The sequence below is a fragment of the Protopterus annectens genome, chromosome 6.part0 (genome assembly GCF_019279795.1).
Source record: "Protopterus annectens isolate FY-2018-M chromosome 6.part0, PAN1.0, whole genome shotgun sequence".
Classification (NCBI taxonomy): Eukaryota; Metazoa; Chordata; order Ceratodontiformes; family Protopteridae; genus Protopterus; species Protopterus annectens.
In genome coordinates, this window is record NC_056737.1 from 428,087,852 (window position 1) to 428,114,002 (window position 26,151).

A 26,151-nucleotide genomic window follows, 5' to 3' on the forward strand; every position below is an offset into this window, starting at 1 on the left:
AGCTTTAGGTGGAAGACCTGCATGACTTTCCTCTATGTTGCCAGCTTGAGACTGGTGTGAATCCTTTCTCAACAAGAAAGCCAAGTCTCCTGCACCATCTGACTGTCTAGGCAACCTCACTTAACTTTCAGGAAACATTCATCATCAAAATTGCTCTCAAAGCAGGATGTTTAAGAGGGTTTGACCTTCAGGTCCACTAACTTTTGTCTGAAGAATGTGAAGCTGCCCTGATACAATTCCTTTATGTTAGATCCATTGAGAGAGACGACATTGCTAAGTCATGTGCAGTCTGGCAAAGTTGAACTGCTGTTGCCACTAGCCTTATGGCTGTAAAACACAACTTTCACAGAAACAGACCACTTTTGAAGCATGCGGTTTGACAATGGATAGCTTCCTCTCTTGAATAAAGAACACCTTGCTCTGCAATGTGCACACAATGAGACTCATAAATGACAACATCCGCAATGGATCAGATGATTGTCATCTCAGTGTTGTTTAGATCCAGTTATCTAATTGTGGGAAACATGTATTCTTGCACCTCTGAGAAAACTTGCTGCAGAAGCAAAACATTTTGGTAAAGGTATAAGCTGCATATGTTAACAAAAAGGGCAAGGTTTTAAAACTAAAGTTCATATTTTGAACCTGAACCATGAATTACTGCTGAAATGGATAGGGTTGGAACATCAAGGTAAATACCCTTCATGTCTGCTCTGTACAACCAGGTCCCTTTTGTAGAAGGGGAGAAGAAACTGAATTGTCAACATTTTTAAGATGGGAAGAAAAATTGGCACCCTCCCTCCCCATATGGCACCCTTCTGCAGTGCAGCTACCTTTACCTGCTGCTGCTGAGCCTTCCTTATATTCTTGCTACTGTGTCAGGTGAAGGACCAACTCCACCTAGTTTAAGAGCTTGATAAATCACTTCACCTTACACTTTAAATCTTTTTTTTTTTGAACACCGACATGCCAGCTTTCAGTAATGTTATTTTATTTTATTTGAAGAATGGGGAGCTGCGTTCTACTCACCGAACCAAGTGCACCATACGTGATGTCAAACTTAACTTATGTGGGTGGGAGGTTGGCATAATGGTTAAGGTGTTTACCTTACAAATCACAAGTACATATTAGAAATGATTTCCATGATCACAATCATCTAATCCAGTCAGCTATTCGTTTTGTTCCACAAGCAGTCTGAGGGGATAGGATGGTGAATGAGAACCTTTCCCATTTCAGATGCACACTGGTAATCCTTAAAGAAACAAAGTGTGTGAGAGATGCACATACACAATTTCACCACAGGCAAAAATTTTGCATACAAACAAGGTCATCAAGAACACACACTATATCCACCAGACATAGACTAACTTATGCTGAGGCACTAAAAAGCAAGCTTCACAAACCTCAAAGACTTCCTAAGCCTATAAATAGCAACTCCTCAGCAATCTCTAAAGCACTCACCAAAAGCAATACTAAACCCCACACATATATCTATACCTAGAGTAGCCCCAAGATCAAAGTCTATAAGGCAAGCAAACACATTACCCAGGACTCTTGTAGGGGACTCCATTGTATGTCACACCGATGACCTACTCGCCAGAATGAACAAGGAGAAGATAACACTTAATTGGTTACCTAGAGCAAGGATCAGACAAGTTGCATACTCAAGTCAGTAAACCACAGGTACCAGTATGATTCCATCATAGTCCATGTGGGCATTACTGACCTGAGCCATACCTCCCTGGACAATATGAAGACTGACATCATTGATCTCTCTGAATATGTGTTTCAGGCAGGAATGTGACTTGCACCGAGCAGCATTCTACCTTCACCAATAATGATGCCACAGTAGGAACAAAAAATGATTGACTTCAATAATTGGCTCAGTTTCTGGTGTCTTTCAATGTGGATTCAATATTTGTCAACATGGGAGAACATGGTTAATAAGCCATGTTGCTTTTCAAAGGATGATCTGTACCTGTTTCCTCTAGGCTTCCGAATATTGGTTAAAACTTTATACACCTCCTTAGAGCTATTTTAGGCAATGCAAAATTGAAAAAAAAAAAAAAACTACTGACATGGCAAATAAAACCCAAAAGATACCTAAAAGTGTTAGTGCTCAATGCTAGGAGCATAAGCAAGAAACTTCACAACCTACAAATTCTCCTCACTCTGGAGAATATAGACATCTATGCCATTAGTGAGACATGGTTTAAATCTGCAGAAAGTACTCCCCCAGTTAAGGCTTCAGTGTCTTCCACACATTTAGACCATAAACATAAAAATATCCTGGCTTGAATGAAATAGTTCCTTAAAACCTTTTTTAAAAGCCAGACCATTGAAACATTAGAATTATTATATTATTATATTTCTTTAAGCATTTTACTTATCTGTTTTATGTACCTTGTTTTTACCCTGAGTTGTTCGTATTCTTTTTGTTTAGATTTTAAATATTGTTTCTATAAAAGTAGAAAGTTGCTAGAATGACAGATTTTGCATTATTATATTTTCTGAAGGATATGAAGTCAGAAACCCCAAAATTTAACTAAATATTTTATATATATTTATAGTAATGTTTTAACCATTTATTAGTATATTCATGCATATTTATTTATGTTTTATGTATATTTACATTTATATATATTTAATGTTACACATTTATAAGCATTGGAACATGTGACTACTGGATTGTCAGCTGACTTTATTGCATCTTCTATATAAGCCTTATTATGTTAAACTACTGTGTCTGATGATGCAACTAGTGTAGTTGTGAAAGCACTAACCATTTTTATTTTTTCTATTTTTGGTTTGAATAAACGTATGTTTGTGTGTTAACTTGGTGCATTTTATTTCATGATACAGAGAATCTACTGGCTAACAAATTCAGCACAAACTTCACCTCTACACCCCCACCACCCCCATGAAATATCTATTAGCATAAACCCCACCAACTATTAGCAGAAAGCAGGTCTTGGAGGCAATACCTAAGGTAAAAAATACAGCCTCAATAGGCCCTGACAATATCCTGGGATGATTCCTAAATAGCTTAAAATATAATCTGTCAGGACCACTTGAAGTCACTTAAAAAATATTTGATTTTCAAATGTCAAACAAGATTTCAAAACATCCAAAACAAGACAAAAAGTAACTATTTACAATTGTCCACAACAAGAAATTTTTATATACACTAAACCATTAATACTTTTCTAGTAGATCATTAAGTTTTTTCCAGAAAATGTACTGATGGGTTAAATTTATAGTTCTCATTTTATGGTTGACAATTCATTTTTGCAAACAAACTTTGCTAGATTAATGAAATCACTGAAAGAGAATGCAGTTTTATATTTCTTTTTTTAGTTATAAATTTCCTAGCAATAGCTAGGACAGACCAAAGAAGAAGTATTTGTGAGACTGGTATAGTGGCTGGATTGGGGCATTAAATAAAATCAATGAATCAGTAATGATACAATTATCTTACCACAATGCTTGGGATAAGATTCTAAACTCAATCCAAAAGGAAGATACCATCTTACACTGTATTATTATGTGTGTCCAATCTGTGTCAAGACCTTAGTTACATCTCCAGCATTTTATTTTTTCTACTTTATATAGTAATGCAATTTTGTGTGGTGTTAAAAAACTCTGTGTAGAAATTTCCATGTTTAGAACTTCTAATAGAGTGAAGACATTGACCTTCCTGCAGATTTAAAAAATAATTTTTACATGCATCTGAAAATGACTCATTGTTAATTTTTGCTGAGTAATTCCAGAATGATAAGTCATGAGTAACAAATTCCATTCTAATAATCTTATAAGTAATTGATAAATAGGATTTCCCTTTGGATGTATTACTATTTTTGTTAGAAAAGAAATCTACATTTTTTGGAATAGTTTTAAACGAAGGTCTAATGATGATTTAATTTTATGTTGAATATATTCCTTACAGATTTGTATATCCAACCAACTATTTTTCTCTAAGCTGTATCTTGATATTAAATAATCCGCTGAATGTACTTTATTTCCATTAAGAAATTGATGTCAAAAAGTTAAATTATTATTTTTGAGGTCTAACATTTTACTTGTATTGAAAGATACTAAACATTCATGTGTGAAAGCTATAGGAAATAATAAAATTAGTAGTTCTTTAACCAAATAAAATGAATTCATAAATCTCCTAAAAATTAAAAGTATTTGACTAATAAAAGGGTTAAAAGTAAGCTTATATCTATCATTTTAAACATAATCTTTTAAAACCCAACAGAGTTAATTCCCAATTTCAAGTAAGGTTCAATAACAGATTTATTACTATCTATTAATGCTCTCTTATGCATTACTTTTAACATGAGACATGCAAGAGTCATGCTACAATAGTATTATTTTAATAATTACAGACTTTGCATGCATCTTAATGTTAGGAAATCCAGTACTGCCTTCTTTCCAGCTTTTTGTACGTCAATGCAAAGATATTCTTGTATTTTTAGGATACCATAAAAAACTTTAATAGAATACATTTTTAGAAGGAGGAAGAACCAGTGACTGACAATTGGATACAATTTTTGGTAAAATTATCATTTTGATCAACGTAAGTCTATCCTCCACAGTGAAGAATAACTTATTCCAGTTATTGGTTAATTTTATAATTTTGTCAATTAAATTGCTTAGATTACTGATCTTGAATCTTTATTATTGAATTCAATAGAAGTATCTAAATATTTAACCTGTGTATTATCCCAAATACATTTTTATAAGATTTTAAAAGGGTGATTATCTTTTTATTTATGAGTAAAGTCTTTGTTTTACTCTGGTTAAATTTCAGACCTTAAACTTTTTCAAAACAATCTAAAGAGCTAACTATATGATCTATAGAAACTTCAGTATTACCACTAGTTAACAGAATATTGTCTGCAAAATGTTGAATCTTAGAGAAAAAGTCTTTATCTATTATAAAGCCTTTAATGTTTATGTTAGCTCTTTTTTATACTTTACAAACACCTCTATAATTAGTGCAAATAAAAAAGGAGAAAGAGGATATCCTTGTTTTCTGCCTTTTAATATATATCAAAGGGTTTAGATAAAAATAACCTATCTTAACAAAAGATTTTGAATTATCATACAGGTTTTTAATTCAAGTTATGAAGACAGTGGAAAAAAGATAATTAACAAAAAAGACCAGTTCACAGAGGTAAAAGCCTCATTTAAATCTAAACTTATTATTGAGACCTTTTTTATTATTATTTGCTATATCAGTCAATGAAAAGAGTCTTATAATATTATCTTGGACTCTTATATTTGTTATAAAACCAGCCTGGTCTTTATTTAGAAATCCTAATAGTATAAGATTTAATCTTTTTTGCTAATATAGACATGAAAATCTTATAGTCTACATTTAGGAGTGAAGTAGGGTGATAAGAAGAACATAAAGCAGGATCTTTATCTAATCTTATAATGGGTGTAATAACAGAATATTTCCATGATGGGGGAATATTAGAACTGGTCTTGACTTCTTCAAAGCTTTTAATAACATTTTTAAAATATTATCAGGTGAAAGCTTGTTGTTTTTGTGTCTTTCGGCTTTTCTCGGTTAGGGGTCGCCACAGCGGAACTCCGGTCTGCTAATGATTGGCAGTAGATTTTTACGTACCGAGTTTCCGGCTCTAATGCACAACCTTCAACAAAGGTACACCCAGTCACGCATGTCTCCACACAGAAGACGCTCTAGCTGAGAATCAAACAGGACAACATCTTACTGTGAGGTGACAATGCTACCGCAGCACCAAAATTATCCTGTCTAACCCCAGAGCTTTATTTGTTTTGAGATTTTAATCTGATCTTTTAATTCTTTAAAAGAAAAAGATTTATTAATTTTACTTTTACGGTCAACAAATGTAAAATAAATACATAAATACTTTTCTGTTCTTTGGTTAACTTATAACATATGTTTTCTTTCAAGAAGCTATCCAATAGATTACTATTATCAAGGCTTGTGTTTGTTTTATTAATTTTTTCATAATATTTTTGAAAGCATTCTAGTATATTTTTTAAATCAGTTATTTTAATATTTTTATTTCCTTCTTTGTGAATAATCTCCTTAATATGATTTGTTTTATTCATATTTTTTATCTAATAGCTAATCTTTGTAGACTCTTAGGATTTATTGAATATGCCTGTAATTTATTTTTTCCAAATTAATTGTAATCTTATGGGATAGTATTTCTAGATATTTCTGATTTAGATTTTTTTCAGCTCCATATTTGTAGCATTATCATTGGGTTTTAAATTTAATTTTAAGTTATCAATGTTAGTTTGCAAAGCATTTATTTCTTTGCCCCATTAATTTCTTTTACATATATATACATTTTTAATTTCACCATATAAATAGACTTTAAGCGTATCCCGTAAAATGTCATCTGTGACCTTACTGTTATTATTAAATTCCATAAATTGATCTAACTCATTTAAAAAACCTTCACTATAACCTTTTATTTGAATTATATATGCAATGAGTCTTTGACAATCGATTAAATCATTTAGACCTAAAGTTAAAGAAAAGTGACAGCATTTTGGTCAGACAAAGGAAAAGAGAATATTAATACAACTTCTATTTTAGAATAGAGTGTATTAGATATAAAAAATCAATATTGGTTTGGATTCCAAGTCTTTAAGAAAAATTAGTATAATTTAAAGAATTTGGTAATTTTAGACCTGAAATATCGCTCATATTGATTGAATTTATATAATGATTTAAGTGTTTAGCTGCAAAAGCTAGCCTGATTACTTTATCATTAGTAGTGTCTTAATTAAAATCTCTGGCTATCTACATTTCTGCTTTTGAATATAGTATTATAAGCCATCTTAGATCCTATTCCAGGAATCCACTATGTGTTAATAACAGCGTAAACTTTTTCAATCTATTTCTATTACCACCAATTCCAGCATACCATTCTTATCAGAGTAAGCATCAACGATCTCAGGTAAACCTAATGTTTTCTTCCAGAGAATATGAATATTTCTTCTTTTTGAGCTAAAGTGGATACCTACTAAAACTGAATAATCTTTTAATAGCAATCAATCTAAATCTTTGGTCAATAAATGGGTTTCTTGCAAAAAAAAAATCTGATTTGTGTAATGTTAAATACTTATTTAAATTACCTCTCTTTATTGGATTATTTAACTCATTAATATTCAAGGGAAACATTTGTATAATGACATCTTTTAAAATAAATAGTTTAAAAACTAATATATAAGACTGATACAAAACAATCTGAGTAAAAAAAAAACATTCTTATCCTCCATCATGGAATAAAACATTCCTGGCTTGATGAAAGAATCATCCAAATCACCCACCAACAACCCCATGTCACTGTTTAATCATATTTTATTGCTACTACTTCCATGTAAATAAAAACTAAGCATCATAAATAAATAATGTACACTCTGATATAATTGTTATAGTGTTCATAAACAAGACTGAAAAACTAAACAATATGCTGTCAGTCTATTCTTAAAAATCTTTTTCCCCACCTATAGAAAATACACTATACAATAAAACATAAATCTTTAAACTTCATGGTAAAATGTTATGGAGTATGCATGACATTATATAAAACTGGTGGTCAACTGTAATCAAATGTTTAAAAATCACCTCCTGCCCATGTAATCCCACAGTCACTGTAGCAGCACATCACTTTCATAGCAGTATTTTACCTATACAAAAATGTAAAATCACTATAACTAAGATCAGCCTATCTAACTCAAAATACCTGCAGGATACAAGAAAATGGGAACTATAAGTAAAAAAAGCTTATTTTAAGGGTGTCTCTGTGTGCATTAATATTACATTTAGTTGTCAGTAGAAAAATAAAGCAAGTGGCTAGCTTTCCTGATGCAAATTTGAAATGTAGCTTACTTAAATGAATAAACTGCAATTAATCAGACTTTTAGTTAGTTATATTACTATAACTATCCAAAATTCTTACACTACATTCATATCCTGCTAACATTCATATTAACAAGTTGAAGAGTAATAGTCAAAATGTTTTGGCTTATTATGACACTTTGGAAGGAGATGATGACAAGGAATCCATGTTGCAGTATTATAAGAATACCAGTTACAAAATGAAATGAAGACACTGAATATTTGAAATAAATGTTAACTTACTTTAACCAATGCTATTTGAAAAATCACTTTGGAGCAGTACTATAAAGTTTACAATACTTTCCATATGTTTCCCACATTCAAATCAATTCCTATGAGCACCATGCCACTCTTAACACACATTTCTCACATTAAAAATTCATAATATAATATAGTTTAAATTTCTCAAGTTGGAAGAATATTTTACTGTTACACAGGATAAATATTACATTTTGGTAGCTACAACATTTCAAAATTGTCCGTTTTGATGTTCTGTTTCTTCATTCCATTCATTTCCTGCTTCTGAAGAGGTTAAAGTTTCTGGAGCACTTCCTTTCGCTCAAACACCTCAGAAATTAAGCTAAATTGCCACAGTGACACACAGAAGCTTGCTCTATGCAAAAAAAATATTTTCTGTCTTTTTTTAAAACTTTAAGGCAGGAGAAATACTTAAAAAAGAGTCATTAGAAAGCTAAAGGGCTCGTGAATGTGATCGGTGAGCCACAAATTAAATAAAAAAGATGTTTAAAGCATGCTAACTATGAAAAGAAGATTAAACAGTTTTAAAAACATCCCCATCACTTGAAACCATTAAATTCTTAAATATTAAGCAACCCCCCATTATTTAACAATGTAGTTTATGCAAAGTGTTTAAGTTAATCATTGAATAGTAATAAAATATAGTAACTATAACAATAAATAGTAGGACATTATTAATACTTTCATTAAATAGTCAATTCACATTGTTTAAGTATAACATTTAAAACAAACCTTACTTATTAATCATTAGTTATACATCATTCTATTTGACATAGAGCAAATACATTATATTAATTTAATACTATACATTAGATGCTTATCATTAAAGTGAAAACAGCCTATTTATTAATAATTTAACCCACTTAATGGAAAAACAAGCATCTTACAACTGCAAAAAGACTATTACTGATTAAAACTGAAATTATTAAATGAATAATATGAAAATGATACTTTTTGCTGAAAGTCCTTTTGAAAGGTGTTTCAGAGAAACAATTTACTGTAAAACTATATTACAATATAAACTCTAAGTAAAATTTTCACTTGTCTCTAAGCTTTTTATTTTTCTCTTTTATTGTCCATTCATTTCTTGCAGCCTGTCTTTTTAACGATTGCCTCAAATCCATTTCTTCAGTAGGATTATGTAAATTATTCTTCTGGACAAAGGAAACTGCTGTTTCCAGGGATTCAAAAGTTTTCCTTCCATCAGGCAAAAAAAAGTGTTAAATTGCAGGATATAGTAGATGTGTTTTAATGCCAGATTTATTCAAGCTTTTTAACAAAGGAATACATTCTTTCCTTTTTGAGACAACCAAAGGAGAGAAATCATTATCAAATCTAATGATAGCATCAGGAATTTTGATGGGTAATGCAGACAAGCATTTTTTTTAAACTAAGTCTTTGTCCTGACTGGAAAGAAATTTCACTATTATGGACTGTGGGTTAGACAGTTTCTTGTCTGAATTTGTTGTAGATAAGGATCTGTGAGCCCTCTCTATTCCAAAAAACAGAGCTTCAGAAAGGTTTAGAATTTTTGTAATTCAAGAAGTTAAAAAAGTTTACCATGTCATCTCTCTCTTGTTTCTCAGGAAATCCATAGATATGGATATTGTTCCTTCTCGTCCTGTTTTCTAGGTCATTCATTTTTTCCAATAACTTGTTTTGTTTAAGTATAAATTCAGTGTTACTTTCACCTTCTGTAAGTCTGCCATCTTTGTCAGTAATTGACTCTTCCATAGCAGATATTTGAAGGTTTTGTTGTTTGACTCCTTCATTGATTAATTCTATCTGCTTTTTACAGTCTGCTTTAATTGTATTTACCTTGGAGTCCAGTTTTTCCAGTTTTAAAGATACGTCCTATATATTACTAAGAATAGACTGTAACTCCTTTTTCACTGAAGTATCATGAGGTACTGCCTTAGAGTGACTCATTTTCTTATTGATAGTTTCAACTTAAAGTTTTGACAGTAAATGTTTAAAAATATATATATTATTTCTTCACCAAACAATTTTAAATAGTTTCCACTATGATATTTTACCTATCTTAAGTGTTTTTTGATGAAAATGATAATAGATTCCTGTCCAAATTGTATAGGAGAAGCAGAAAAAAATTCTTGTACTGCTAAATGTGTGCCATCTTGGCCACACCTCCCTTGAGCCACTTTTCAACTATAGCCTTAAAACAGTCTTTGTATCATAAGAATGGAGGACTGTAAGGTTTATACCACATAAATACTATAGCCCAATTAGACGGATTAGTCCAATATGGAAAGCCATGAAATAAATTATCATGGAAATGATTAACAAAGACAGAAAACTTTCATACACTGGACCCGACACAGTTTGGCAATGTCAAAGGAAGGTTATGCCAGCTAAAGCTGTGGCCTTCTTTGAGAAGGTCACCAAGGCAATGGATGAGGGGAAAATGGTGCACACTGCCCACCTGGACCTGGCTAAAGTGTCTGTTACAATACCCCACTTAGGTATAGTTGAGAAACTCACCAAACTGGGAAAAAACCCTACATAACTAACTGGACTGCCAGATGGCTCATGAACAGGACACAGGAAGTCAGGATTGGTGAGACCATCTCCACCCCAGTGGGGAACCCCAAGGCTCCATGCTAGGACTGCTCCATTTTGGCATCTAATTCTCAGAAGTAAAAGCTAAATGTCAGGGGACTTTGGCTGACCAAGTCTACAGATGACTGCAACTTGAGAGCTTTCACAGAACCCCCTCATGACACCAACATCTTACAAAAGGATCCAACACAGACAGATGACTGGTGCCAAAGTCACAAATTAAAACTCAATGCCAAGAAATGCATTATAGTGCCTTTTGGTAAAATGGCCACCCTAGCTAATTACTCCATTGATAACACACCCCTAAGTGCTGACCCAGTAGTCAGGGATCCAGGAACATATGTAGACAGTAATCTGGCCTTGACCAACATGTGGCCAAGGCAGTGAGAAAAACATTTTATGCCACCCAGCTTATACATAGCAGCATGGCATCCAGTTACAAGGAAGTCATAATATCACTTAGTACGGTCCTTGTCAGACCCATCATTGAGTATAATGCTCCCTTCGGCATGCACCTAACTAGACACATGCAACATTTCAAATGCCCACAAAGGTTCCTTACTACAAAAATTCAGGGTATGAGCAAAATTTCTTATACGGATCACCTTAAAGCTCTGTCTATATACTCAGTCTCCTACAGGTTACAGAGAGGTGATCCATGCCTGGCATAGATGTTATCCTTGGATACAGCTCTGATGGACTTTTACATGTCCACAAAATGAAAAACATTAGAACCACTAGATACAAGGATTTAGAGTTTGCTTGTGGCATAAATAGGACATGTTTGTGAGATAAATTTGTGCCTCAGAAAATTCCCATGCAATGGAACAGGGTCCTCATCTATATGAAGTATAGTCCATCCCTATCCCTATTTATGTGCAATCTTGGGGAAATCAGAAATTCACCCTGGGTCTGGCCCCATGTCTGTGATAGACAGAACAGACAGCAACTATGCCCAAACTAACATACCTCTCCCACAAAAGCTTTAGAAAATTCCTAATGTACCCCCTCCTAATAAACTTTCATGATACACAGGGATACAATTGGTTTGAGCTCTGCAGCTAGGCCTAGAAAGGCCCTGCTGGTCATTAGCCAAGTATATATATATATATATATATATATATATATATATATATATATATATATATATATACCTATGATGCTAGAACTGGCAATCATTCACCTAGGAAAAATATTTCTTCTAAACAATGTGTATCAAACTGCCCCTCTAACTGTACTGCTTTCTGGCAATAAAAGAGAGTCACCAATTGTAGATTCTATGAAGGAATTTCAGAGTCTAATGTCTTCTTCAAGTAGTATACATGTTGGCAATATCTACAGTATTCTTAGGTGGGCACAGCTGTCTAGCCAAACTTATCAGAGGCTAACAAGTGAAAATAAAAAGAGTGCTGCCTACTTTGACATGTGATTTCTGAGGCATCATTTTCACTAACAATACTATTATTTCTATCCCTATATATGATAGTTTGCTTTACTGCTTATTACTTTGCCTCAATATGTGTTAACCTGCTGCAAGAGTGATCTTAAATGAGGCATAAATGAAGTTAAATTCTTATAGTGAGTTATAGAACATATAAAAGTATCTGATAGATGGGATATTTGGCAAAACTTTCCCTTGAGCGGTTGCTTACAGATGTAAATAAAGAAACTGGACTAGTGTTATTAAATGTATTCTATCTTTTCTTTCCTACTCAAGCATGCCATAAGGATGATGAGGAGATGCACCAGGTATTTTTTTTTTTTACAGAAGCAGGGTGACAAGAATATATGTGATATATCTGCATATTTGAGACTAGCACACCACTTGGAGTCAATTTAAAAACAAGAGGAACTACATAAGCAACACTGTAATACACTGCTTAATATGTTGTCCATGGAATTCTTTACTTAGGGCGCTGTTGCAAATGATCAGTTTGTTCAGTGTGAGGGGTACAAGTATGACATCTACAAAATTAAACAAATGTAGAACAGTTTCAGCTTGCATATCCTTACTTATTTTGTCGTGGAATGTCAGAGTTATCTCTAAATATTATAAAGCTAAAGCAGTAGTTGAATGGATAAGGAGAAAAGACCCTCATATTATTTTCTGGCAGGAAATAAATCTGAAACGATATGGAAAGTGAAAGCTTTTTTGAGCAGTACAAAATCTTCAAAATGTGGCATGGCTACCTTAATTTCCAAGTCTGTGAAAGAAATAGTAGAAGAATGGTATAAGGACAACAAAGACAGATGGATGAGGCTGAAGTTTCGGCCAGATATTGATAGTGCATTGCTAATATTTTTTTTATGGCTCAAATAATGATGACACATAGCTGCGGCAGGAATTAGAATTAAAGATGCAGCAATGTAGTAATCAGAATGTTAATGTTGTATTAAAGGGAGAATTTAATATAGTTCATGACCCCACATTGGATAGAATGTCAGCAGGAATATGCAGAGTATGATATTAAATGCAATCCAAGTGGAATGGAACCTCATAGACAAATGGAAGGTGAGAACTCCAGGATGTGTGGAACATACTTTAATTTCTTGGGAGCTAACAGAAAGTCATTTTTGGATCTCACAACATTTGAGCTGAGAGATGGAGCAGACAAATATTATTGAATTAGCACTTAAGACATAGGCAAAATACATTTATATATATAAACATATTGACATACTCCCAGTTGCAAACATTATATTTCAGTATTTTTATCATCATTTTAACATTACATAAATTGATCAATTCCTGCCTTCCCTTAAACCTCATGCCTCCAACAAAACATTATTCTGCATGTATTGTTCCTACAATTTCCATTTCTTGTATGTAATTTGTTTCTACCTTTTTCTAAAGATCCCATTTTGAGTTTTATCTTTGTTTTAATATTCAGTACCTCAAATGTAGTTGGTTACACAATGATTTCCATTTTTGAGTAATTGTAGTTTTTGACAGTCCCCAGAATTAAACTTATAGACAATGCTTTATTATGTTTAGACAATTCAGATCCTGTATCCCAGCTCAAAAAAAATCATTTCCTTAATTATACCCATTTGCTCACCCAATATTACTAACAGAGTACTCTGTAGGGATTTTTTAAAAATCTGCCAACTCATTGCACTCCCAAAACACATGTTCACATTTAACTTTCTTCCCTATCAACACTGCAACATTTCCCATCTACCTGGAGAAAATTATTTAGAGTCTGCTTTGGGTATAAAAATATCCATACAAACACTTCCAGGCAAAAATCCTAAATCTTCTAGACTTGGTTATATGCTTGGGAGCATACATATGTCCTCCCATTGTTTCCTTGTGAACTGCTTATCCAATCTCTCTTTCCAATCTTTTCTAACCTCCTCTGATTGATTCTTACAGTTATACTGCAGTATTTACATTATCTGCTAATTACCCCTTTTATAACAACAGCTTCTGCTCTAGATTTGGTTAAAAACTCTACCAGAGCAGTTCTTTCACTTAGGATTCCTCTATCCCTTTCTCTTTGCACATACTCAGATATGAATCCCTGATAGGGGATGCAATCTATATCCTGCAGTCCAAATGTCTTCTTGACTTCTTCCCATTCTATTACCTTTTTCTCTCTAGTTCTTTACCCCAAAAACCTTGGTTCCTTTGCCAGTTTTCCACCCTAATTGCAGTCATCACTATTTGTAAAATCTCCTTTCTCCATTCTCACGTTGGCTTAGTTCTAAAAAAACTTACTGCTACTTTATGAATATAATATTCTATGTGGCTGGTGTATTCTATTTCAGGATCTGTATCAAAAATCCGACTCTCTCCTTATTTCTTGAATTTCTCCTCTGCTTCACTATCATGCCTTTTCACTTTGAATTATAGCTTTCTGCTTATGTTATGTATAGGAGTCTTAAATGTGTAACTCTAAAATATTCTTTGAAATCAGGTAATCCCACTCTATCTTGTACTATTGGGAGGATCATCTTATTCCACTTGACTCTTGCCAATTTCCCCTCCCAGATACAATTTTTCAACTCTTTATTAATTACTGTCCACATCTTCTCCTCTGGTTGATAAAAATATGCCTGACCTATGGATCCACTTCTGAATCTCGAAATACTGAAATATCGAATTTCATTATATCAAGACCAGAATACTGAATGGCCATAAAAATAAAAATATACAATACTGACGTGAAAAATATTGAAAAAACAGAATATAGGTAAAGATCCAACCCTCCCCTAACATAAAAACACAAAAAACAAAGAAATTCAAAACAAATAACACTACCATATGTTTTTGTAGGGAGGCAAGCCACCCTGCACCCCCCCACACCTCCCCCTTATATATACCAATTCCAAGGTCGCACTAACATGAAAAAGCAACAAACCTACTTTTACACACCCTACACTCTCAGTGCACAGTGTCATACTTACACTCACTAGAAACACACCACTTTCAACACACACACACACACACACACACACACACACACACACACACACACACACACACACACACACACACACATACACACACACACACACACACACACACACACACACACACACACACACACACACACACTCTCACCTACCCACCCTAACGTACTCTGAAAACATTCCAAAAAACTACAACAAACCACATTACCACCCAAAACTCTTACAAACTACAAACCTACCTGAAGCTCAGAACATAACCACACATCAGCCACCATGTTCACAACCTAGAAACCACTAAACCTTAAAGGTACAGCACAATACGAAAAACAGGCCAGACAACAACTACTGCAGAGTTGGCAAACTCAGATTCAACAATATGCAGTTTCACATAACTGCACTTTTGGCATTCTGGTCTCGAGATACTGAAATTTGACATTTCAGTATTTCAAGATTCAGAAGTGCACCCCTGATCTATATATAAAACTAAAGGGTCTAAGAACATTTTCACAGATTCCATATCCATAAACAAGAGCTTACAGTTTCTCAGTTTTTGTGTTATCTTTTCAGTCTCTTCTCACATATCATTAGCTGATAACAGAGTCCTTTATAATCCATGCTCCTAAATGTTTCATTTTACCATGTCCCCATAAATATGGGTTTTGCTGTAACAATTCATAAGTGGGTGCATAGTTTACAGCTATAGCCTGTTTTCTCTTTATTAATTTTACATGATGAAAATACTTGAAACTGTCTCAAGATGTTCCACAACACTGAGATGTCATTTTCTGGTTTTATTAGGTACAAAATAATATTGTTTGCAAATAAAGCAAACTTTTCTTGATTAAAATACTAATGATATCCTTGAATTTCTGAGTCCCTTATTTTATTTGCCAATGGCTCTAAATACAAAGTAAATAGCACAGAGGAAGAGGACACACTGCCTGGTTTGTCTCTTCAAACACAGCTTATCAGACAGGAACCCTCCCACTTAAATTCTTGCCTCTGATCCCTCATATATACTACTAAGTAACCTTATTATTGTATCAGGGGATGCAAATGCTTACACTGTCCTGCTCATAAAATCCCAGCTTACTCTGTTGAATGTTTTCTCTGTATCCGGACTCAACAACAGCAGTACTTTCTTACACTTTGCATCCCTCTAGTTCATTATTGTTTGAGTAATGTTGCCAAATGTTTGCCTCCCCTCCACAAAACCACACTGATCCATTTCTATCAATTTTGGCTAAATGTTTGCCATTTGTTTAGTTATTATAGATAAAAACACTTTATAACCATGGTTTAAAATGGAAATTGACCTATATTAAGCTGTGTCTGATGGGTCATTACCATTTTTAGGTATTACAACCACCACAGCTTTCTTGCAGGATGCTTGTGTTTCCCTCCTTTTAAAATACTGTTAAACAAAACTTTCAAGATCTTTATCACTTTCATCCCTCCTAACTTCCAAACTTCCACAAGAATGCCATCTATTTCTGTAGATTTTCCAGTGGATTGATTGTATATTACCATTTTTATCTCATCTCCTCCTATCTTAACTGTTAATTGTTGAGCCGCATCTATTTCTAACATTGGTATACTCAAGTCTTCCATAAATATTTCTATTTGTGCTCTTTCTTGATTTCTACATTTCTATATTTTATAGAAATTTTCATGAAATTTCCAAAATATCTCTAATATCTGTACAGGATCTCTGGTTATTTTTCTTGTTATAGGCTCACTAAATTTGGCAACACCCCTTTCTACTTCTTGTTGCCTAAGTCATTATGCAAACAACTTATGTGCTTGGGAGTTATTATCAAAAAACTATAGCTTAACAGCAATATTTCTAAACTTATGGATATTACCCAGATACTCCCTTATTTTCTCTTTAGCACTCTGCAGTTGCACCTCTTTTTATTCTGTGAAAGTCTTATTTTGCAATACTTTAACCTTTGTCAGTCCCTCTAATTCCTGTTCCTTCTTAAGAATATCTCATTTTGTTTTACTTCTATCCTTCTATCAATATATCAGGTCACAAAACATGAACACCATTTCATTTTTCCATACTCATCAATGGGGATAAATTTAGAAGAGCCATCATATCTCTAGCCATAGGTAAAGCTCCAGGAGTGAATGGGTTCAATGTTATGTTTTCTACATTGTATCAATAGGAGTTTATTGACCCTTTCCTTATTTTTTTAGAAGCTGAGATATTGGGGAGATTTGACAGCAAGCTTTAAGAAGCCAAATGTATTCTATTCCACAGACTTCTGTGGGGCACATTACTACCAATGAATTTTAGACCTATATCATTGTTTTATATGAACTTATGCAAAAGTTTTAGCTAACTAATTTGAAATATTAAAGAAGGACTTTATGTTTTACAATCATCAAGGTTTTATTAAAGATATAGAGGGATGTCCAGGATTGTTCAAGCTATCACAGAGCATATAAATATGGGATAAAAGGTATGCAGAGCTGGTGAGCATGTGCAGTTTTATTAGATTTTTATAAAGCTTTTGATTCAGTAAATTGGAATTGTACATGGGAGGTCTTATTGTATTATGGCTTCTCAGAATCATTTATTAGAAAATGTAGGATACTTTACTCTATTCCAGCAACTAGAGTAGCTATCAGTGGTCTTTGGTCAGATCCAGTATAACTACACAGGGGCACTAGACAAGGCTGCCACCTATCACCCCCATCACCATGTTTGTTTTAGCCATAAATGGACTGGATAGAGATTTGCATAATACATTTTCTACATATGGCCTGTGTATTTCAGGAAACAAATATATATTCAAATCATGGTTTGCAGATGACTGTGCTGTTTGGTTAGAAAACCCAGAAAATACACTTATCCCTCTCCTGGAACATATTAATGGTTGGAGATGCAGGTTAATGATACTAAGTTTGTTATAGTTCCATTAATATCCTCTATATAATCAGAACTGGGTAGGTGGCAACAAAGTCCATTGAGAGTGATGCATCAATGCACTTATATGGGGATTCATTTATCTTCTGATATGGGAAAGATAATAAACCTGAATATGAAACCATTAATGCAGAGTATCATTCAACAAATTAGCACTTGGAAGAATCATTGTCTTCCCTTTTGTCAAGGATACAGATGATTAAGATTTTTTCTTCCAAAAAATCTATTTGTCATGAGGAATCTCCTGCAAGTAACTTGTTTGCAAACCATAATGACTATATAAAAAATGTTGATTATCTTTGGCAGGGACAAAAACATAGAGCACTTAGGAATAAAATGTATAAGTCACTTAAGCAAGTAGGATGGGTAGTCTCATATCTATGAGGACACAGATTAGCTGTTATAGGACAACATTATATACAGGTAAGGAGTCAAGAAAAGCATTTGTAATATTCAGAGTACAGACCACCTCTAACAAAGTATGGGACCCAGGAGGACTAGAGGATGTATTCAAGCAGAGATGTTGTATGAATCAGATGTCAGTCAAAAAAAAATATATGGATAGGAACAACAATTTGTGCTAACTCTAAAATCACAATGAACGAAGAGATGGTATTTTGGCAAAACTGGATAAGGAAGAGTTTATACTTTGTGATTGATATATACGCGATGAGAAAAAGCCTGGTTTAACCACATCCAGGTGATACAACAGAGGAATAGCTCTGTATAGAATATCCCCTGATAGCAATACCTGCAACTTAGATCATGTGTAGGGAAACTACTCCACTACTAAATAATGTATGGACTACATGGATTCAAAATAGAAGAGGGGACAATTCAAATGTGGAGGTTGCCCACTATTCCAAAAATTAGACAAATATACAAGATTAGCATGAGCATGCAACAGAATTACATTATATGGATGCCATATAGTATTTTGATGAGATGTTTTGGTCTAAAAAACAGAAAATATTTTTCTTTTTTTCTGTCAAGACACTGCAGTTGTCCCTAGTACCTGGTGAGGTATGGATTGTGATTTACAAAGTAGATGCCCAGTCCTGTATTAGTCTTTTTGCCCAAGACTGAAGCACTGTTTAAGTTGTCCAGGCAGAGATAATTAAGATAGTGATGCATTTGTTCTCTTATATGCTACTTTGGTCTCTAGTAGGGTATCCACTGGGTGCTGATACAAGAAACAATATCCAACAAGAGACAGTCATTTTAAATCTGTGGTTTGCAACTCATTTAGGTATGTTCAAGTATATTTCAAGGCACATTTGGTCACAGATAAAAGAAGATCGGGTGTGTGAGGTATAAAAGAAGAACCATGCAGACTAGCTACCCAGTGGTGTGAATATTGGCTCTAGATGATGGTCACTGTCACAGGTCATTACATTGAAAAAGAACTTCTCAAACTGGATCCAAACAAAGCAGAGGGAGGACACAAAATTAGCAAAAATTACCTGAGAACATTTCGGCAAGAACTTACAGTACCATTATATCTGTTATTTACTAAGTCATATGAATATGGGGAGATTTCTCAAGATTGGAGGCATGCACTTATTAAATCTGTCTTTAAGGGAAAGGGGAGTAGGACAAACACATAGTCATATAGACCCTTAAGTCTACTTTCATGGTGTGGAAAAATAATGGAGAAGGTAATATTGGTTGGATAAGTTGGGACTTGAAACCGTATATCAGCATGTACATGTAGAAAACAGCTCTATTACCACCTGTAACATGATGTTCTATAACAATATAATAATAACTATGAATGAAAAATTGTGCTGTAATGTAATTTATATATTTAACTTCAGCATCTGACAGGGTCATAATTGTGCTGTAATGTAATTTATATAATTAACTTCAGCATTTGACAGGGTCATACACAAAACACTGGTCAATAAATTATAACAACTAGGTATCGATGTGCTCTTGATAAGATGGATAGCTGTGTGGCTTACATACAGGACATGGCAAGTATCATATAGCAATTTGACAGGTAAAATTCTTGGTTACAGTCAGGTTGTCCCATTGGACTCTGTCCTAGGCCCTTACTTGATTAGATTGTATCTTTCAGACCTAACTTTTTTCTCTGAGGTGTTCTACAGTCTATGTGTAGATGACCTGAAATTATGTAAACTGATTACATATGTTACAGATAAGGCATGTTTGCAAAGGAACTTAACTAAATTGATCATCTGGCCATAGGAGAATAATATGCTGATAAATTCATCAAAAAATAAGTATATGAGATTTGGGAGACATAAATTGAAAGGTGAGTATTTAATACAGCACACAATGATTGAAACTATAGACTCATTTAAGGACCTGGGTATATGCGTAGATCCAGTTTTGAGTTTTTCTAATCATATAAACCAATTGCTTAATGATAGTTATAGAACTATTGGTTGTATAAATAGATTTCTAAAGTCTAGGAAATCAGAAATGATGAAGTCATTGTTAATCACATTAGACCCAATCTTGAATATGGAAATGGAATAACAATAAGAATCCCTATAAGAAAACAAGCATGAGTAAACAGGAAAGAGTACAGCAGAAATATACCAAGGGCATCCATGGATGTAAAAATGTAAGCTATTATGAAAGACTAAAATACCTGAACTTGTACAGTGTCTCATAGATATCCAAGAAGAAATCTTATTTAGGAATATAGGACATTTAGAGACAACTACCTCTGGGAATGTTTGGGGTTATCAAAAAGTAATACAGAATCATTGGACAACCTATGTAGAAGATTCTATAGGAGTGAGAAGTCATACTAATTGGTTCTCTGAGAGAGCAGCTGATGTATGGAATAGACTACAAAATTACATTAAAGCAAGTACTAGTTTAGATATTTTTAAGAACAGCCTGGACATTTATTACGGGAACAAGTATTTTGGTATATTAGCAAGCTGGAAGGACATTAATGCCTGTGCTTGAAATATTTGTATATATGTATGCACTGTTGATGTGAAGTCTGACTTTATGTGCAAAACATGGGAAAAAAGGGATGGATGAACGGATGAATGTCTGAGATTTAGCAGTTTCTATTTTAATGTCTGACCACTTGCCCATTTGTAAAACATACTGAAAGATCTGGATCCTGCATTAAACATTACCTGTATTACTAAGTGCTTGTGAAACTGTTGGCTCTTCTGAACTTTGCCTGGTGACCGCATTTGGGGTATAATCTAGCTCATCTCCAACTCCATTTCTGAAGGAGTCCTTCTCTGGCTGAACTTTGAAGGAAGGCGTCCTCCTGGTAAATAAGTACATAAAAAGGTTAGACTGTCTGACATGTATATGTTCAACACCTCATTTTAGACATAGATACTGTGTTGCCCAACATATCCAGACAATGTTAAAAGTCATCAGTTTCATAATTTATATAACTGTATATGTTATTTTGCTTCCCAAATGACTTATATAATGCACATTGTTGAGGCAAAGAACTAAACATATTTTTAAAACTACACTTGTCATTATTAGAAAGTTATTCTCTCCAGTATTCTACCCTCAAGCCGTTATAATGATGTACTCATAAGTGATACACCCCTAACCATCATCTATCTGCTCATTATAAAATATCTTGGCCTTATAATTTGGTTCCCACCATAATGATTCATGTGAGCAACCATGATCATTTCTAGTGAGACAGTGTGATCACCTGCACTCCTATCACCAGTCCTGCATAACCTCTTCTCAACTCATAATAGATTTTACAACATTAGTGCTCTGATATGCAGTGACTCCCCTTCTTCTACTTCCTGTCTGCTCACCTGTTTGTTAAAGTCCAAGTTCACTGATTGTCCTTCTACAGCACTTTCTAATTAAAAAGAAAGACAGAAAGAAAGAACAAAAGAAAGAAAGGAAGGAAGGAGCACCTTTACTTAGATAGGCAGTGATCCCAAAAATGTGTCATGATACAGATGGTACACATGGTCACATTCTGCATCAGCTGTGAGTTACGATATGCATAGAGTATGTAAGGTACTTACATGGTCACGAGCACTTTATTTGGCAGCCAGTTTCTGTAGCTTATAGTACTAAGTTTAAATTATTACTGGCACTGATAGTGAAAAAGGAGACAGTCTATGGAGACAGAACCACAATGTCTTCATTGGTATTTGACAAACAGTCATGCTGGCAGTAAAGCCACTTAATATAGTGCTAGATGCTATATCTGCAAGGACTCTGTTGAGGTTAATTGTTCCTCAACACCTTAGTGGCTTTGAACAACACATCTGCACCTGACAGAGGAAACACTTTGGATGAACCACTGAACTATCCTCATGCAACAATAACTGACAAGGATGAGAATTCCAAAATCCAAAGGATCACAGCATTGCAATGGGAATGATCCAGTCATAAATCACTCTTAATTTCACAAAAGTGAACAAAACTTAGTATCCAGCTGAAACAAGTCAGTACCTTTTCCATTTTCCTCTTGTTTCTCCAAAGGTTACTCATCAACCTTTCCTTTGACTTTATGCCATCCTCTTATTCGTTCATTCAGCATCACCAGTAGGACAGTGCAAAAAGGAGATGGTAGTGGAGGAAATTCACCCAGTAACACTAAGTCACTGACTGCAGCACTAGATGTTGATGGCTGGTGATTCAGACCATCTCCAAATGTCCGACAGTAATTTTGGAGGGACAGGTATATCTCGCAGATGATACCACTTCTCTGCAACAGACTCTCCATCCATGTAAAACAAAGCTCATTCTTGTCTATATTCAAAAACAACTTGTATCTATGGATGGGAAACAGAATGCTTTCCTCTGGACTGCCCCTGTACAACTAATGGACAAAGACAGCTCCTAAATGCTTTATCCCATGCATGGGCCCCCTCACATTATCTATAGTATGATCCCAGTAATTCTCACTAGGGATAATAAATAATTATCAACAATGGGATGGGTAAAGCCAATCAAACCCCAAATGGAATAGGTTAGTTCAAGTACCAAAGCAGTAGGCTTAAAATGACCCTAATGTAGTCTAGTTCTTTTCTATGAAGCTATTATATGTGTCACATCTAATAATTTCATTTATTTTTGTATGGTTTTTCCAGAACACATACAACTTTTACCAGACCTCCAATAAGACGTATTTCTGCAGGCAACAAATGGGTCACAACGCATAACTAATTGTACCCAGAAAAAACTTTGAACCTTTCCTTAACAATGTTAAGAATTTTATACTATTAGATATAAATCACTCTTTATTGTGGTTCCAAGTGATACTGGTATACAGTCAGTAAGGCAATGTTTGTGTAAATATAGTGACTTTGTGGGTGGAAATACTGAAACTATTTGTATCTTTGATTTGGGTTTAAGTACCCAGGTAGTAAATATTTATGCTTATATTATATTGTCAATATGGGAAGACATACACGTTTATGATGTTGGTGTTGAATTTCACTTACATATTTTATTTTGGAAAAGATTTGTTGGCAATGTTGTTATAACCTAGCAAGAGGAATAACCAAGAGCTTGAGAACTGTATTATTTATTTAAATTCTAGCACAATATTCTTGAAATTTAAATTATAATGCTGATGGTTGGTCATACTGATTTTCTGAATGTGACAATTACTTACTTTTATATCAACTTCATTTTTAAGAAACCAACAAGGGTGAAAACCATTAGCAGCCATACTAAAAATCTTAGCCTTCATGAGAAGATAAGTTGAATCTTATAGTATGATAGATACGTCTCTCAAAGAATTCTTCTCTTCTGGAACAAATGCCTCTTCCAGTTAAGCAAAGTGGTTCCCTTATCCTCTTCAAAGGCAACCAGGGTGAATAGATGTGCAAACACAAGTACACCCATAGTCTCACTCTAAAATCCCTCATTGAAAGGGGTAGTTAGTGGTGAGAACTGCAATGACTGGTCTACAAATGGTATTCTCCATCAATTGGCAGAGAAAACAAATCCCTTTGTTGCAGGGTGCTATTCTTTCCTATCTCTTTATTTTATTTTTATTTGTTGTAGTTTTTGTCATACTTCTTTTTCTTTATATTTGTGATTATATTTTTATGGACACAATAAATTAAATAAATAACTAAAAATGGAAGGAAGGAATAGACAATGTATTTTCTTTTTGGCTTTGTTTGTATGCTTATCTGCAGCTAATCTTTAGGACAAATGTCCACCATGATCATTTTTATCTGACTGTACCAGGGATATAAACAACTCAAGACAATATTTAGTGACTACATATTTATAAAGCAAGTCTCTTTAATCAATTTACCTTGAGTTACTTCAAGCTTTGCCCTAAATGATGCATGTACCTTTTTATAACCAACTGAACAAATCATCATGTTATTCCTGAAGAGAATTCGCACAGCATACTTATTCAATCTTGGTTAAATTTTCTCCACTCTATTCTATGATATGTAGGGTTCATTTTAATACTGTCTTTAATTCATTAATATAATGCATAATCATGCTGCTATCTACAAATCTCTTCTTTAGCCTTGGAACAATTGTCAATGGTCCAGCAACCCCTGTCAATAAACAGGCAGTTAGAAAATTTATGGGACTAAGAAAAAGAAATTCATGTGAGCCCCAACCATTTATACAGTATCAGAAACAGTAAACTAGAAGTTTTTATTTTGATACAATCTCAGAAGGATTATACAGTCACAGTGTTTCTCACGGAGCTTTGGTCTGATCTAACACAGGGCAGATACCCAAGTTTGGAACTTTAAGGAATGATAACTGATTAACTAGCCATAGTCAATTGATATATGAAGGTGTCATTAAAGTCCTGACACTGTTGGCAGGGGGATAAAGCCCTTACTATGTCTCAGATGATTCATGTTCAACTAGTGGCACAGGTGCTGGTGAGACAGGGGAGGGGAGGACGGAAGTGAGTGACAAGAATGGGCTCACCAGTCACAGCTTGAAAAGCCACATGAGATTTACACTATAGGCAGTGTGCTGCATGCACCGCTCAAATGTAGCCATACGGATTGTGCACAATTGCCATTGGGGGTGAATTAGGGCACAGTCACTCTTTGGCAGTATGATGGTGGACCAGCATCCTTGATCTCCTAACTGGCTCTACATATGGGTCAAGTAGAGGCAAGGGTAGGTTAAGACAGATCTGGCTGCCCAGTGACTATGGAGAGGAGCTGCTGACAGATGATAGTCACCTGTGGGGTATGGGAAAAATAATGTGCTGAGGAAGAGTTCCAGCTACAAGTGATACTTAAAAGTGTCCCACTCTTGTAACCAACATTCATTTATCCCAGATATTGCAAAACCAGTATTAACTCAGGCAACAAACTTAGTAGAAAAACAGTTTCAAGTAAACACATCCCAATGGAAAATGATCTTCTATATTTGCTAGAAAGCTCATGAATGCAATCTCTGTTAATATAAGTGGAAAGTAGATTCAAGAGTTAATGTATATTTGGACATTACTGCGATGATATCAAACATAAACAATATGTATCATCTCCTTGTAATTATTTATACTTTCTTCTGTTTTACTTTATTATAATTTTTTTGTCTCTCCAGTTTTACTATACTAAAGTACAACTGGAGAGATGAAAAATTATAATGTAACATGAAAGAAGTGCAAATAAGTATATTTAGGGAGATGATGACTGGCCATAATAAAACAAACATAAAAAGGAATTTGTAACAAAAAAAAATCTGTCTGACAGAGGAATGGGTCTAAGTTATTGTAATATAATTGAGCTAGAAGATGGGTATGAAAAGAAGTGAAAATGAGAAAGAGTGGGAGAAAATGGAAGGACACAAGAAATTAGGAGTTTGTGTGAAGCAGACAAGGTATAAGTAGAGATATTGTGGTTTATCTATTTCTTACAATAGTCTTGCAATGATGCTGAAAATATCCAAGCTTCAGAGGTTCGACAAGCTTGGGTATTTCTAGCTGCAAAATATAAACTGGATGATATGCTGTTAGGACTCTGGTCAGAAATAGATCCACTAGGTTCCTGCTTATACAACTATTACAACCATCTGCCACTATGTAGTTTGCATACTACAGAAACCAACTGCCACACAGCAGTAA

At 34.1% G+C, this 26,151-nt stretch overlaps 1 protein-coding gene across 1 annotated transcript in view; it reads right to left on the minus strand.

Annotated features, from left to right (window-relative positions):
* Nucleotides 1–26,151, minus strand: part of SPTBN5 (spectrin beta, non-erythrocytic 5) — a 1,783,454-nt gene that overhangs the window by 19,798 nt on the left and 1,737,505 nt on the right. Inside the window, exon 71 of the mRNA XM_044073536.1 lies at nt 21,224–21,363. Coding sequence (XP_043929471.1) covers nt 21,224–21,363 — 140 coding nt within the window. The remainder of the gene's footprint in view (nt 1–21,223; nt 21,364–26,151) is intronic.